At 33.9% G+C, this 15,852-nt stretch overlaps 1 protein-coding gene across 1 annotated transcript in view; it reads right to left on the reverse strand.

Annotated features, from left to right (window-relative positions):
• Positions 1–15,852, reverse strand: part of LOC149564066 (RNA helicase family protein) — a 280,646-nt gene that overhangs the window by 125,122 nt on the left and 139,672 nt on the right. Inside the window, exons 9-10 of the mRNA XM_089827161.1 lie at positions 8,042–8,256; positions 7,701–7,793 (exon numbers count right to left, since the gene is read on the reverse strand). Of these exons, the coding sequence (XP_089683287.1) occupies positions 7,701–7,793; positions 8,042–8,256 (308 nt within the window). The remainder of the gene's footprint in view (positions 1–7,700; positions 7,794–8,041; positions 8,257–15,852) is intronic.

Genomic DNA, 15,852 nt, shown 5'->3' on the forward strand with positions numbered 1-15,852 from the left:
CCTCCCCTATGTCTTGTTGGCTTACTAAAAATAGTCAGTATGCCTAAAACTGAGTAAATCAACTCCGTTTTGGCCCCAACTGGAAATGACCAGGCCAAAACACTCTAAAATCCTTTTAAACCCTTCATTAGCCCTTGGGACCATGTAGAACTAGGCTAACGCACACACACTTGGTCAACTGCTAAGGTGGGGACATTACAAGAACACACCAAATATCAACACAATGAAAGAATTCTTGATCTTGGAATGTAAAGTGAGCACAATATCTCCATGCTGAAAGATGAAGAGTGAATGACCAAGAAAGATAATCCAAATGCCAAGATATACTGCATGGCTTAAGGATCCAAAGGATAAAAGGGACCAACAGTAACAAATATTGAAGCCTTAATTCTATGTGCATCAAAGCATACATCTCTTCCACGTGATACATGAATGCAGCAACAGAAAAAGCCATTGGTAATTAACAAAAGGTGGGATAACATTTATGGTAAAAGAAGTGGATTGTATATTATTGATAATGATTGACGTGATTAAGTATTGTATTCGTCACTAACAACCATTAATCAAGAGTTGCTATTTGAATCCAATGAATTATGGAAATCAATCAATAAGTCATGGGATAATGGATAGCTGAGATCCAACACATTACTAACGATTTGACAATGAGGAGCTGCAATATGGCAGCGATTAGTAGTAACATTAAATGGTATTATGAAAGATTGTAATGTCCCCATTTTTGGCCAGTCTATGCAGTTGATAGAGTTAGCTCATCATAGCCATCCTCGTGAGCTGACAGGGTGTTTTGGGGATATCAGTTGTGGACTTACTATTTTTAGTAAGTTTATTTTTTACAGTTGCTATTTTTGGGCACTACAATGGGTGGTCGGGCAGTTGGTCATCACCTGCAGTTAATCAAATTAATAATTGCATGAGCTCTTATTTATTTATTAATAATTGAGCTGCATTATTAATGTTTATATTATTATAATAATGACTTTAAGGGACATTTCTTAAAAGCCAGTTGGAAAGTTTCTATTGTTGAGTTCTTTTGGGAAACTTCCACAATTTGTAAAGTGGAGTTTTAAGGAAACTTTGGCCAATGAAAGCTTATAAACGAGAGCTCATTTCATTATAAAAAGGCATTCTTGAAAATATATTTGCTTTTTTGCCTTTTTGGTTTTTCCTAATTTTTGACTTGTGAGCCCTTGCTCAAGTATAAGGATCTCAAATGAGAAGTTTTTGGCAATTGTGTTGCAGTATACAATTGGCCAACCTTCTCCTATTGTATTCTTGTAGCTAGGGAGAATAGTCCAGAAAATGTATTTCTTATTGATTTTTTGGCTAAGGGTTTCTGAGAAGTTCTTTGAGGATTGTTTTGAGAGATATTGCAATACGTTGATGTGGTATAATGAGTTGCAAGAATCTCCCGTTGTTCCTTCTATGACTGGAGATTGCTTTGAAAAATAAAGTCTGCAATACATCGAATTGCTTGGGGGAGCCAATAGATTGTATATTGGTGAATCGAATTGATACAGGGAAGCATGTGAATTATCTAATACTAATAGATGTGGCAGATTTTTGGAAGTGGAGGGACGGCATTAGTAAGGAGCCCACACGTCACTTCACCATTGTGTTTTAAGTTGTGACAGCTATGTGAAGCTAGCGTGACATTTAACCTGGCCTGCGCTTTGATGTTGACCACGTGAATAACCAAACCTCAACAGTGGATGAAGATATGGATTGCATACTGGAGACGCCTATTGTTGGAGTGTTGTGGAGGACAAAGTCACAACTGCAGGAAGTAATTGAGCTTGCGCTTTGGTTTGGTTACCAGCAGTTTGCAATGAAGGTGCCAACGACAAATGGATATTAGGAGGAACAACAAGTCCGCAACAGTCTGCAATCAGCATTCCCATAAGCAAATAAGGGTCAGTCATCTTCTGCAGCGGTGCTTGGCTTTGAGGAGCCATCGTGAATAATAAGGAGGCATTTGGTATCACGGTTTGATAAATTAAATTCGGAGCCCATGTGTCATTTTATAGTATGTAATTGTAACATATGATTTCCCAAAATAAAGTGCTACAGTAATTTGTCCAGTTATTATTTTAATGTTATCATTTCAAACTTCTTGAATTTGTCAGTTTCAATTTGCATAGAAAACATTCTAAAAAATTTTTAAACTATTAATATTGAAAAGACAATAAACTGTGCATCAATATTCAAGGCGGGAGCCAATTGGGGTTTTTACAAAGACTTCAATAGAATTGATATGACATATATTTGTACTGTCCCCCTATGCCACCAAAGTCAGTGGTTTGGATTAGCATATCACTAACCCTCGTAAGCTAAGTCAGTTAGGTAAAAGGATCAGTTTGGCACATAGTAAGTGTCTATTTCAAGAAAGTCGAGGTTTCTATCTTTAGCAAGGTGCCTCAACAAGATGGTGGCAGTGTGAAGCTTGGCATTGTTGACAGTGCTTTCATTCAAGCACTTACTATTTATAGTAAGTCAATTATGCCTATGTTCCTATTTTTGGTAGTGAATTTGTTCTTGGTATTAGCAGACTACAATGCTAACAACTCTACGAGTCTAAAGCCAACTAAGGACTCCATAGTTTTTTGGCCTCTAGACTCTGACTCGATCGAGTGCCACAAAGCCCTACCAGGTCTCATAGAGTCTATAGACTTTCCCAACTAGGAGAGTCTCGTGGCTATGACTTTGCCACAACCAATTAAGCCATTAATTAAAAAATGAACATTTTTTAATTGCTTCAAATGAGTTTTTTGGTTTATATGACCATATTGCAATAGCAAGTTCCAAACATTTGTAATGGTGATTACCAATAAGGCAAACAACATGGAGTAGTAAACGATATCTTGCATGTAACAAGTATAAAAAATAACAATTTGTCTATAAAACAAATTATAGATAGGATTTCACTAAAAACATTGTCAAAAAAGCAATAGAATTCTAACATCAAAATTTTCTACCCTTATATTTACCCATTCATTTAATATTCAAGCAAGCAAGATTTACATATTCACATGAATGGGATAATTAGTTATAACAGATTAATTGAATTTCCAGTATTGCCTTGGCTAACAAATTAATTAAACAAATCATAATCTAACTAATGCATTACAAACTATTATCATAACTAATCATTACATAATGAAAGAGAGAGAAAACATTTCCTACTTGATACAATCTGAAAGTAAGTAATTGCAACAATCACATAATAATTGTGTAGCTAACTAAAGCTGAATAAACATAAAAGGAGGAAAAATACCCGCTAACCGAAAAGGCTAAGAATGTAATCTTGATCTGTCTTGTGCAAGTATTGGCATTAGGTGGAAAGGAGAAGATTGTCAGAAGCTTGACCTCCCAACCATGGATCATATGCATCCCCTATCATTCTCATCCGAGAATGGCCCAACTCTGTGCAAGATCGCGCATCGGACACAACCTCATTCTATACCCTGATCATCCTAGTGTCAGAATGTCAACTATAGAACCGGCTAGACTGTGGAGTCCTTCCCATCAACTTATCCATCCAATTGCAAGCTATCCTGACCTCCAGTGATCACAGCACCAAGATTTCCACTAACTTAGCCTACACAAGGATTAACATGGGCACTTTGTACCCAATCACCCACCGCTCAACTTGACAAACAAGACTATACCCTATTGCCCACCATGAGTTGACTCAGTCTACCATTTAAGTTGCTTATGTTTCTTTTAACGTTTGGTATGTTATTAATTGAAATATACAATAACTAACTAGCTTCCTCACCAAATGCAGCTCCAACAGGCCTTAGATTTGCATACACAATTCCTTCACATAATAATGCAGCCAAACATTGCTCTGTCTTATCAACCACAAGGCTCCGAACTTGCGACACAGGGTTTGAATTTTCAATCCCAGGCCTTATATCTTCAAACGCAGGTCTACTAGTTCAATTACAAATCACCAAAAACAACCCACACTGCCCAGATTTCCTGTACTACAGCCACAACAGACCTTTGAAAGTTAACACAGGCCTTTAATTGGAAATTGCAGCTCATGAACAAGTCAAATCGCTGCCTTAATATGAAACAAAAGGCACTCCAAATACAGGTCAAACCTCCAACATATAAATCACTGGTACAATTGGTATCACAGCAGCCCAAATTCCTTCTTTAATACTGACACCTTTCTTAGCATTAAACAACTTCTCGAGAATAGAAGAAACTATAGAGAAATTATGGCAATTTTCTATACCTCAGCAGTAAATTGCAACTCGATTCCCAAAGAAATTCTCAAAACTAATTCACAATACCCCATCTATGGATTACCAGGTAATCCAAACTGTTATACTTCAGCGAGGGCACAAACTTCAAACTCAGAATTGTCACAAAGACAACAAAAGAAAAATAAGATAATCAAACAATCAAATGCTTTTCTCATCAAATGGGCTCATTATATAATCTCCAAATGACACAAGTTTCCCAAATGAACTCCACTTAAGAAGCTTCCTCAACACAACATTAAAATATAATGAAGTGTCACTATAATATAATTTATTAATTGTTTTTGGCTCCCGAAAATGACATTTTCCACCATGCCATAATATTTTGACATACAAGGCCATTGTTTCTTGTACTCAAGATTCAAAACTTTTCAACCCGGTTCTAACAAGTTGTGATACTAAGGCGACCAACATACAACAACAAAAATAGCAATCTCAACTTATTTAGATTAATAAGAATAATAATTCACCCAAACAACTTAAGAAGCATCACAATCGAAATCTGACAACACAAGAGTGATCCTAATGAGGAAAGAAGATGAATGAACTTGATAGGATGACTTACTATAAATAGACACTCCCTCCAAAATTCTTAGAGCCCAAACTAGAAGCCCAAAATAAAAACTGAAAGCATCACTCAACTCCTCTAACTCAACTGAGCTCATCAGAACCAACAGATTGACTTACTATAAATACTAAGTTCCTCAAAAAGAGTCAAAACACACCATGGGCTGCTTGAAAGCCTATAACCCCGCAATTGAGACCCTCGAATCCCACTATCAGCTCACAACGGTTGTGATGGTGAACTAACCAAGCCAACTATAGGAACCTACTAAAAATGGGGAAATTATAGACGGAATATGAGATTACACCTTTCCATGTTACATGTCATGTATTCGCAATGCATTAGTGAGTATATACACTTCTCCCCATGTACTTGATGTGTCTGTGTCTAGGTCCTGTGATTACCTCCTAGCAGAGAAAGGTTAACCTTCAGGTTTTACATGGTTAGGTGTAGTGAAAACCATCATGAGAGATTGCAGGACTATGGACCAAAGACAACATTGGCCTCTTCTATTCTTCATTAATCTTTGATAGTCTCTTTTTAGTGTATATTCAAGTGCGTATGCATCTCAAGCAATGTAACTTAAATATTGACCTTGAAACTTCTCTTGAAAATGGAATGCAACTCTAATAAATGAAAATCAACATAGAGAAGTAATTACATGACTTGATGTTGGAATGGAGCACAATGGTATTGTACTTAACATTCACTCTTCAATGTTTTAATGGTAAAATGAACTTAGGTATCTTTAACGAGGTATAAAATAACCTTGTTCTTTCGCTCGAGTTGATTCCATCCATGGGATTCAGAAAAGTTGTATAATATTGCTAAAACACTTATTGTTATGAGCCTTGATAATGAATTCAAGGCCTTTTGGGCTTCGTTAGACTAGTGGAAGTGATGAGGAGTATTGGAAAACCCTGCCCACCAAGAAGTCACCCTTCTTTAAAAATTTTAAAAATTGGATAAATGTTCTGAGGAACACAGTTCATGCTTTTAAGCCCACGCTTGACACTAAAGCATCGAGGGAAATGTTGAAGGCCTACCCTCAACACACCAAGTAGCATTGAGAGAGAGACCAAATGACTACAATTTCCAAAAACAATTATTCCAGACATCATACTAATGTTTCATTAAAATGTTCGGATGATTTTTAATATTGTGACATTTTTCCAGCTTGCATTAATTTTGATTTGCAAAATTTAGAGAGGCTTTCTAACTATAGTACAATCACAAGATCTATTGGAACTCAATAGTTTAGTATTTTACTCAATTGGAAGCTAGAGATTATTCAGTTTTAGTGAAAAGGGGGTGGTACAAAATAAACATGGCAGTAGATTCATAAAACAGCTTTTGTCCATTTATGAGATTGAGGCTGCTCTCAAGCATTGGACAGAAAGCATTATTTACAAATAAATCAACGAGGAGCATGAAATGAGTTGATTGCATACCTTGCTTAGTCCAAGTCAAAGTGGAAAATTACAATCATTGATCTCATCACTTGCCCCCAGAGTTTGCATTCCTTATGTTGCTAAACTAACTAATCCTGCATGCTTCTTTATTACTTCTTTTGAACTGGACAAATGTTTTATCAAAAATTGATGAAGTTATGAGGGTTATTAAAATGTCGAGGATAATGAAGGTAGGAGATGTTGAAATACTTATTGGTAGAAGATATTTCACTTGACAGACATGGGATCCAAGCCCTTTGAACATCACTGAATTTGATGAAAGATAGCAGGGTTTATTTTTATCAACTAGCTAATATGCACAATTATTTCCTCAACTAGTCAAAGTGTTTTTCAAAGAAGTGGTCAACAAAAGTGAGTTGCACAAAGATGATGTGGATGATGTATACAGTAGATCTCACAATACTTTTTGGCAACACTCAATTTCCTTGACAAGAGCATGTTTTAGACTCCATGGACACTACAGCATGATTCATATTCAAAACATTCACAGCTTAACATATTACTTCACGCACTTAAAACATAACTCAAAAAAGGGGCAAAGATGCAATTTAAATATTGTTAAATACTAAGGCAAAATACAAATCAAAATAGAAGATAACAAAGTAAAGCACAGATTTTTAAAAAAGAAATCAAGGCTCACATCAATACTTTCTGAGCTTTTTCATCATCATTCCATCAAAGGACCAAAATCCCTAGCATTTCAGAGAATATGGACAATGAAAACCCTCTTGATTTCCAAGGTTGGATTGCAGAGGAAAACCACTTGCCTCTAAGAGGTGGTTCCACCTGGGGATCACATTCTGCTATTGGCATCAAAATCATTTTCAACTTGTTACGGTGTCTGCATAATGAAATATTGAATATTGTTTTGCAGATTTTCGTCAATATTGTTGAGTACCGCATTGGAGAGAATTTATGTAAGTCATTAGCATGTTTGAAAAAATTATCTATGCTCAAAGCCTGCCATTTTCCAGCATCTACTAGAGATCCTCTGATTATTAAATTGGGACACTTGCATTAATTTCTTTGAATCTGATTTACTTCTTCAATAAAAAACTTAAACCAATTATTTCAATGTATAATCTTATTCACTCTCAAGAGGAAATCCAATTCAAACTCAATACATAGAAGAGATGTTATAATGATCACTTCAATGGTACTAAATAGATAAAGTTATGATTCCCATTATGCAAAGATGTGATAGAAATCTCATAGGATGGGGAGAACATGCATTTTATCACACTGTATTTATTATTAAAATATGTAAGTTATAAAATAAAACCCAAACTTCCACTAAATACTGTCAACTTTTTCATTCCTTGACGGGATTAGAAAATTCATTATTTAAAAATATGAGTAGAAGATCCAAGCTACCTGCCATTTGCCTTCCAGTTCTGGTTATCAAACCATTGTCATCAATTGCATCAACAAGGTACAACTGCTTTAAGGCATCCTCCAATGACTCACCTGGAAGAACAGAAAAGGACCTCTTAAACCTGGCTCAATCCAAACTGACCTGACTCAAATACACAATACTTGTTTTCTCTAATTTCTTCAACTGTTGCAAAGAGAAAAGAAAGCAATATTAAACTACATTCAGTCAAAAGGGAAATTTATCATGTTTTGAAGAAGGAAAAAACCATTTGTAAAAGAAAATGGTTGAAAACTTGAACATGATAAATTAAGAAGCAATCGTTGACTACAAAGTTCCTTACGTGATGGTTGATCAAGAAAATCAAACTTGAGAACATCAATATCTGGAAGATCTAGTGACTTGAGGTGAAGTACTGCAGAAGCAAGTGATGAACGTTGAATTTCAGGAATGGTGGCATCAAGCAATTCGTGCTCATACACAGAGAATGGATACAATCTATAACACTTCCCAGGACATGTCCTTCCAGCTCTACCTGCCCGTTGGTCAGCTTGCACTCTACAATACATAATATTGAATTCAATCAATTATTTGGTATTTTTGATATCTATCTAGGCATAGAATTTCAATATAACACAAAGTACTCTATAGATTTAAATTGGGAACACTAAACTCTACAGAAAACAGGACATGATTTAGGGGATTGTAAAGAGATGGCTAGGTAACAAAACCTAAAAATATGAGTAATATTTGATATTTAAATAATAATAATAATAATAAAATCAAATCAAATTAAATATCTATGATCCAACATTCAATGACAATGACATGTTAAGTATTTATCATTATAAAGGGCTGACAATTACAGACATTAAGTTTCCACAATCAAATTTTCACTTTTCCATCTTTTACGCGACTCTTCGATTTTTTTTCCCCTTTTTAGGGTTTTTTGCTCCACTTGTTTGCCTTTTATTATTGATGTATAGCATCAGTAGAAGTAATGATTAATTGTGATGTCTTATGTGAATCCTGTTCTTCAGATGTGTGTGTATATATATATATATATATATATATACACACACACACATACATTTGAATTATCCTCATAATAATCTGTATAGTTATCGGCAGATATTGTGAAGGCTATTATCATTATCAAGGGGCCTTATGGTCTGGTGCCAATTACTAAAAGCCTGCCAAATATATAAAAGAGATGTGAAGTTGTTTAAATAACAAACCAATGATTAGTTATGCATCCGTAGAGGCATGACCCTACATGGCCAAAGGCCACGTAGTGTCATGACTCTACGGAGGCATGACTCTTCACAATATATATGTATATGTATGCAATGCAGATCATTGGGACAGATATCAATATACGGCAATACAAGTCCCAGCGATCTGCATACTTCCTTCTACAGATTAATACATCTAGCGATCTGCATACTTCTCTCTGCAAAATAACACATTCAGGTTTGCAGATTCTCCATTGATGATATAGACCAAAGATCATGTCGCATTGATTGCCATTTGAAGAACAAGATCTATATCTCTGTTTCTGCAATTAATCAAGTAAGGATATTCATTATTGTTCATATCTATTACACTAGTTTTGTCTATCACAAATCACTAAAACTAACATGGTATCAGAGCCATTCTGATAAGAAACTCTTATTCAGAATTAAATCTAAAGTTTCAGATATATAAAAAATTTAAATTATATCCTTAAATAAAAATGGTGAATCATGTAAGATTAGAGGATAGACTAGACGGAGCATCAAATTTTTCATCATGGAAAATTCGAGTCATGATAATATTATGAGAAATGGAATTAAAGGAGTACATAGAAACAAACAAATCCATGCCTAAAAATGATCCAGATAAAATGACATGGAAAAGACACAATAACAAGGCAATGGAAATTATAATAGACTCTGTGAAAGATCATATTCTTCCCTCTATATCTAGTCTTAAGACAGCTTTTGAGATGTTCTCTACTATCAAAGACACATTTGAAATGAACAATACTAGTAGATTGTTAACCCTAAAACAAGATCTACTATACATAAAGATAAAAAATGGAGAATCTATTACATCCTATTTTCTAAGGATTTCTGAATTAAAGGATCAACTTGCAACAACGGAAAATCGAGTTGATGACAAAGAACATAGCATGATAGCATTAAGAGGACTTCCTCTGTCTTGGGAAACATTTATACAAGGTCTAAGCTTCCGACCTGAGCTTCCTAAATTTGAACTACTAAAAAATGACTGCATGCAAGAAGAATCAAGATTCGTCTCAAGAGGACTAAGTATAAATCAAAAGGGAGACATTCAAGCTCTTCATGCAAATTCAAACATGAAAGGAAAATTCAAACATAATAAAAAGGGAACTGACAAATCATATAAGAAATGTGATTGGTCCAAAGTTAGATGTTTCAAATCTAATAAAATTGGTCACTCTCATAACTTCCGCCCTAAACGGAAGAGAATTCAAGCAGCCCTAGCAGAAATCAAAAGAGAGGAAGTAGAAAAAAAGAAAAAGAAAACTATACATTTAGCTCTTTCAAGTGAATTAAACTCAAACAACAACACTTGGATTGTAGAGAGTAGAGCATCTCGGCACATAAACGGTTTTAGAGACAAATTTGAAAACTTCTCAGAACACTCCTCAAAAGAAGTCACAATTGGAGATAACTCCACTCATCCTATCAAAAGTATTGGCTTTTGCTCAATTTACCTACATTCAAGAATTACTCTCCAACTCAAAAATGTTTTATATGTACCTAAATAAAAAAGAATTTGGTCTCTATTTCTGGTCTTGCTGATCAAGGATTCAGAATCACTTTTCAAGAGGACAAAGTTCTATCTTGGCCAAAGAACTCTAATATCAAGAAAGCCATTTCCACTGGATTTAGAGACGGAAGTCTATATAAACTTTGTAATCATCAAAACTTAGCTCTAAGTCATGAAACCTCACATTCTACCGAAATTTGCCATAGGAGGCTAGCTCACCTTCACTATCGTGCATTATCATTTATAGGAAAAATTGTAAAAAGTTTACCTAGTCTCAAAATTGATCACTTAAGCATCTGCAAAGGATGTGCCCTAGTCAAAAACACAAAGCAATCATTTCCTAAAAGTGTTCACAAATTAAAATCCATTCTTGAACTAATCCACATTGACCTTTGTGGTCCTATGTCTAGACCTTCTCTAAACGGGTGTCTCTTTTATGTAATTTTTATTGATGACTACTCTAGGAGAACTTGGATCTACTTTCTAAAACAGAAGGAATCAGCTGAAGTATTATCAAAATTCAAGGAATTCAAAGCTCTAGGTGAAAATCAGTCAAGACAGAAAATAAAAATACTAAGGTTAGACAATGGAAGTAAATACATCTCCGAAATTTTTAAAAACTTTTGCATTACTGTTGGGATTAAGAGGGAGTTTTCTATACCATATAATCCTCAACAGAATGGAGTTGCAGAACGTAAAAATAGATCAATTGTTGAGTCAGCCAGAGCAATGATGCACAATCAAAACCTTCACACTTTCTTCTAGGCTGAAGCATCTAACACTGCAATCTACATTCAAAACAAATGTCCACACTCAGTATTCGAGAACACCACTCCTGAAGAAGTATTTACGGATATTAAGTCAGATCTAAGTCATCTAAGAATATTTGGATGTCCTGTTTATATCCACATTCCTAAAGAGAAAATCACAAAACTAGAACCATCTGAAAAGAAGGGGATATTCATTGGATACAGTAAAACAACCAAACGCTACAGGGTTTTTATTCCGAGTCAAAGAACAATTGAGATTAGTAGAGATGTGAAATTTGAAGAATATATTGCTTTTAATATTTCTAGAAACAATGATGAATCCCTTACAGAACTTGTTCCTAAAGTAGATGAAAATCACTCAGCAAAAATTCGAAGGGAGAATGATATTGAACCATCTTCTACCACTACATCTAATCCTGAAGATTCTGAAAATGTTAACAATAAAAAGAGGCCACTTTGGGCTAGGAAAATGATAGAAGAAATTCAAGTTGAACCTAATGAAGTGATTCAAGATAGTAAAAGAACTAGAAATCAGTTATGCTATGTTGCATTATTAACTGAACTAATAAAAACAGACCTTCAAATGTTAAAGAAGCACTCTCAAGCCAACCTTGGAAAGAAGCAATGATTGAAGAATATAATTCCATACTAAAATGTGATGTATGGAATGTTGTACCCAGACCTAAAAACAAATTAGTTGTTTCCTCTTAATGGTTGTTTAAAATTAAGCATGCATCTGATGGTAGCATTGAGAAGTACAAAGCCAGATTTGTAGCACGAGGTTTCTCACAAAAAGAAGGCATCGATTATGAAGGAACATTTGCTCCAATTGCTAGATACACTTCAATTAGAACTATCTTGGCTATTGCAGCATCCAAACGATGGAAAGTTCATCAAATGGATGTTAAAACAGCATTTCTAAATGGTAAAATTGAAGAAGAAGTTTATATCAAGCAACTAGAAGGGTTCTACACTCATGCTAGTTAAACTCACATTTGTAAATTAAAGAAAGCACTATATGGTCTCAAATAGAGTCCCAGAGCATGCTATGAAAGGATAGACAACTATCTAATGAAGTTAGGATATTCTAAAAAAGAAGCTGATTCTAACTTATATTTCAAGATAGATGGTGATGATATGATTATTCTTATATTATATGTTGATGATTTGTTGATAACAGGTGAAGAACATCTCATAAAGAAATGCAAACAAGAACTCATAGTAGAGTTTGATATGAAAGATTTAGGTCTTATACACTACTTCGTCGGATTGGAAGTCTGGCAAAAGGGTAATTACATTTTTCTGAATTAGGGAAAACATACAATTGATATTTTAACGAAATTCAGAATAATGGAATGTAAACCAGCATCTGCTCCTAAGGAAGTCAATCTACACAAGTTGAAGGATGATATGATCAAATCACAATCTACAGATCCTACTTACTATAGGCAGATTATTGGATCTTTAATGTATTTAGTGAATATTTGTCCTGACATATGTTATGCAACTAACACCTTGAGTCAACTTATGTGTGCACCAAAGAAGATACATCTACATGTAGCTAAATACATTTTGAGATATCTAAAAGGCACTATTGGCATGGGAGTCAGATATGATTAAGTAAACATCAATCTTCATGGATATTCTGATTCTAATTGGGCAGGCAGCCCTACTAAATGTAACAGTACTTCTAGATGTTGCTTTAGTCTAGGATCTGGAATGGTTTCTTGGTTCAACAAAAAACAGGCTTCAGTTGCATTAAGTTCTGTCGAAGCAAAATACATTGTCTCTTCCTTAGGAGCTAGAGAAGTTGTATGGCTACGAAAATTGCTAGTTGATTTGTTCAAAATACTTTTGAAGCCCACTGTGATTCATTGCGATAATCAGAGTTGTATCAAGCTTTCAGCTAATCCAGTCTTCCACAATCGTTCCAAGCATATTGTAATTCCTTATCACTACATTAGAGATATGGTGGATCAAGGAGTCATTCAACTAGAGTACATCAGTACTAATTGAGCAAACAGCAGATATCTTTACTAAGCCTATTGCTAAAGTGAAGTTGGAATACTTCAAAGGAAAACTTGGTATGATTAAATTGTAATATTGAATATTGAATTTAAATTTTCAATTTATCTGAGTTTATGCTTCTATTGTTGTTTAGTTGCATTAGATATGTAATGAAAGGTGACGATCTTTCATAGACATATATATTCAGAAGGTAATCATTTGTAAGGTGACGATCTTGCAAATGATAGGCCTGTTATCATGAAAACTCAAGATATTGTTTCAGACAATTAAAGATCATTGATAATGAATGCATTATGATTACTCTAGATATTGTTTCGGACAATTAGAGATCATAATATATGTTATGATAGTGCTAATAGCATGGTGATTTTAATTATTTGACAAGTCACTATTTCAGAGTGTTGAGGTCTGATAATGTGCTCAGATATTCTATTCTAAAATCTATTAAAAGGTGTATTACTTCTCCCTTGCTAAGAGGGAGTGTTGATGTATAGCATTAGTAGAAGTAATGATTAATTGTGATGTCTTATGCGAATCCTATTCTTCAGATGTATATGTATATATGTAATTACATTTGAATTATTCTCATAACAATTTGTATAGTTATCGACAGATATTGTGAAGGCTATTATCATTATCGGGGGGCCTTATGGTCTGGTGCCGATTACATAAAGGCTACCAAATATATAAAGGAGATGTGAAGTTGTTTAAATAACAAACCAATGATTAGTTATGTATTCGTAGAGGCATGACCCTACGTGGCCAAAGGCCATGTAGAGTCATGGCAGATCATTAGGACAAATATCAATATACAGCAATACAAGTGCCAGCGATTTGCATACTTCCTTCTACAGATTAATACATCTAGCGATCTACATACTTCTCTCTGCAGAATAACACATTCAGGTTTGCAGATTCTCCATTGATAATATCGACCAAAGATCAAATCACATTGATTGCCATTTGAAGAACAAGATCTGTATCTCTGTTTCTGCAATTAATCAAGGTTATTCATTATTGTTCATATCTATTATAATAGTTTTGTCTATCAAAGATCACTAAAACTAACATTTATTTCCTTCCTTTGTTTTGTCTTTTTCCTTTCATGTTCTCTCCTTCTATATGGTCCTTGCATTTGTTTTACTTCTTTCTATTTATACATATATATGAAAAGAGACACACACCAATGCTTTTTCCTTTTGTAGATGTTTATTTTATTTGGTGTATATATATATATATATATATATATATATATAACATTAAATAAAAATGTTTATAAGATAAATGATATATATATATATATATATATATATATATATATATATATATATATATATTATTATCTTGAATATCCTTATTTATAATTATAATTTTAGGACACATTTATAGATATGATTGTCTTAGAAATATAGAAATGTCTATAAAATCAAAATTATATCGACACTCACACATTAAATTTCAAAATTCTATTAGTATAAATATGCATTTATATTTATATTAACATAGATTCATAGCAACATACATTTATATTAATATTAACTTTTACAATAGGTAAATTGCAAGCTTGGGACCGGCATCCTTGGTACTTGGTGTAGAGGCACCTAAAGCAAAATAAAAATGGAGGTTAAAAATCTTAATGTGAGAGCTCTAAATTCATTTGAGTCATAATTTTGGTCTATGTTGGGTTTATACAAAAGTTGTAATGTGAAAATGCATAAAGTGCATAAATGTTGTCATAGTTGCATAACTATTAAAAGAATTTAAGGAGATATTTAAAGGTGGTTTGGAGGTTATAAACAACCACCAAAACTATAAAAATGGATGTATGGTTGAATCAAAGCATTAATGAAAGGAAGAGATACATTTTGAAACAAATTTGGTAAAATTCTGAGTTGTTATTTTGATTGGTTTTCAGTTTTAGTGTTGGTTTCAAGTCTTGTACAGCCATGTACAGCCTAGAAACCATGTAAAATTTGTACATGTGGATAGAGTAATTAATAACCTTTCTTTTGACTTTGGCTTGGATTTATTTCATGTAGAAATGAAGAAGTTATGCAAGTTTTGACAAAGGTTGTAAATTGCAGATTTGAGGATGACTGAATACAATCAGATTGAAACGTTTGGTAAAGCCACATTTGAATGAATCGGGAACTCTACTTATATTAATTGGAAATATATGCGAACTAGGTTTTATTTCCAATTGGTTCGAGTCGTTTTCGTTTAGATTTGTGTAAGTTATGTTCATTTTAATGAAGATTGGTTTTTATGGATCTCCGTTGAAGTTACAGGACACAATTGGTGCTTGTAGAATGATTTATGCATTGTAAGAATTAATGGCTTATTGATTCAGAAACTAGACTCATATATGGTTGAGTGAAAATTGGTTTGGTGTTATTTGGATTCATTTTGAGAAAGTTATTTGATGCCCTAGGCAGGGTTACTGGTTTTGCTCCAGATTTATGAAAGAAAATATGGGTCTTGGTTCAGACCACATAGTTTGTAATTTGTTTATTGGATTGGTCTTAGCTTTTGATATGTTTTAAAAGGGATAATTTGGAAC

The sequence above is a fragment of the Cupressus sempervirens genome, chromosome 4 (genome assembly GCF_028749045.1).
Source record: "Cupressus sempervirens isolate cs-2001-9-10 chromosome 4, ASM2874904v1, whole genome shotgun sequence".
Lineage (NCBI taxonomy): Eukaryota > Viridiplantae > Streptophyta > Pinopsida > Cupressales > Cupressaceae > Cupressus > Cupressus sempervirens.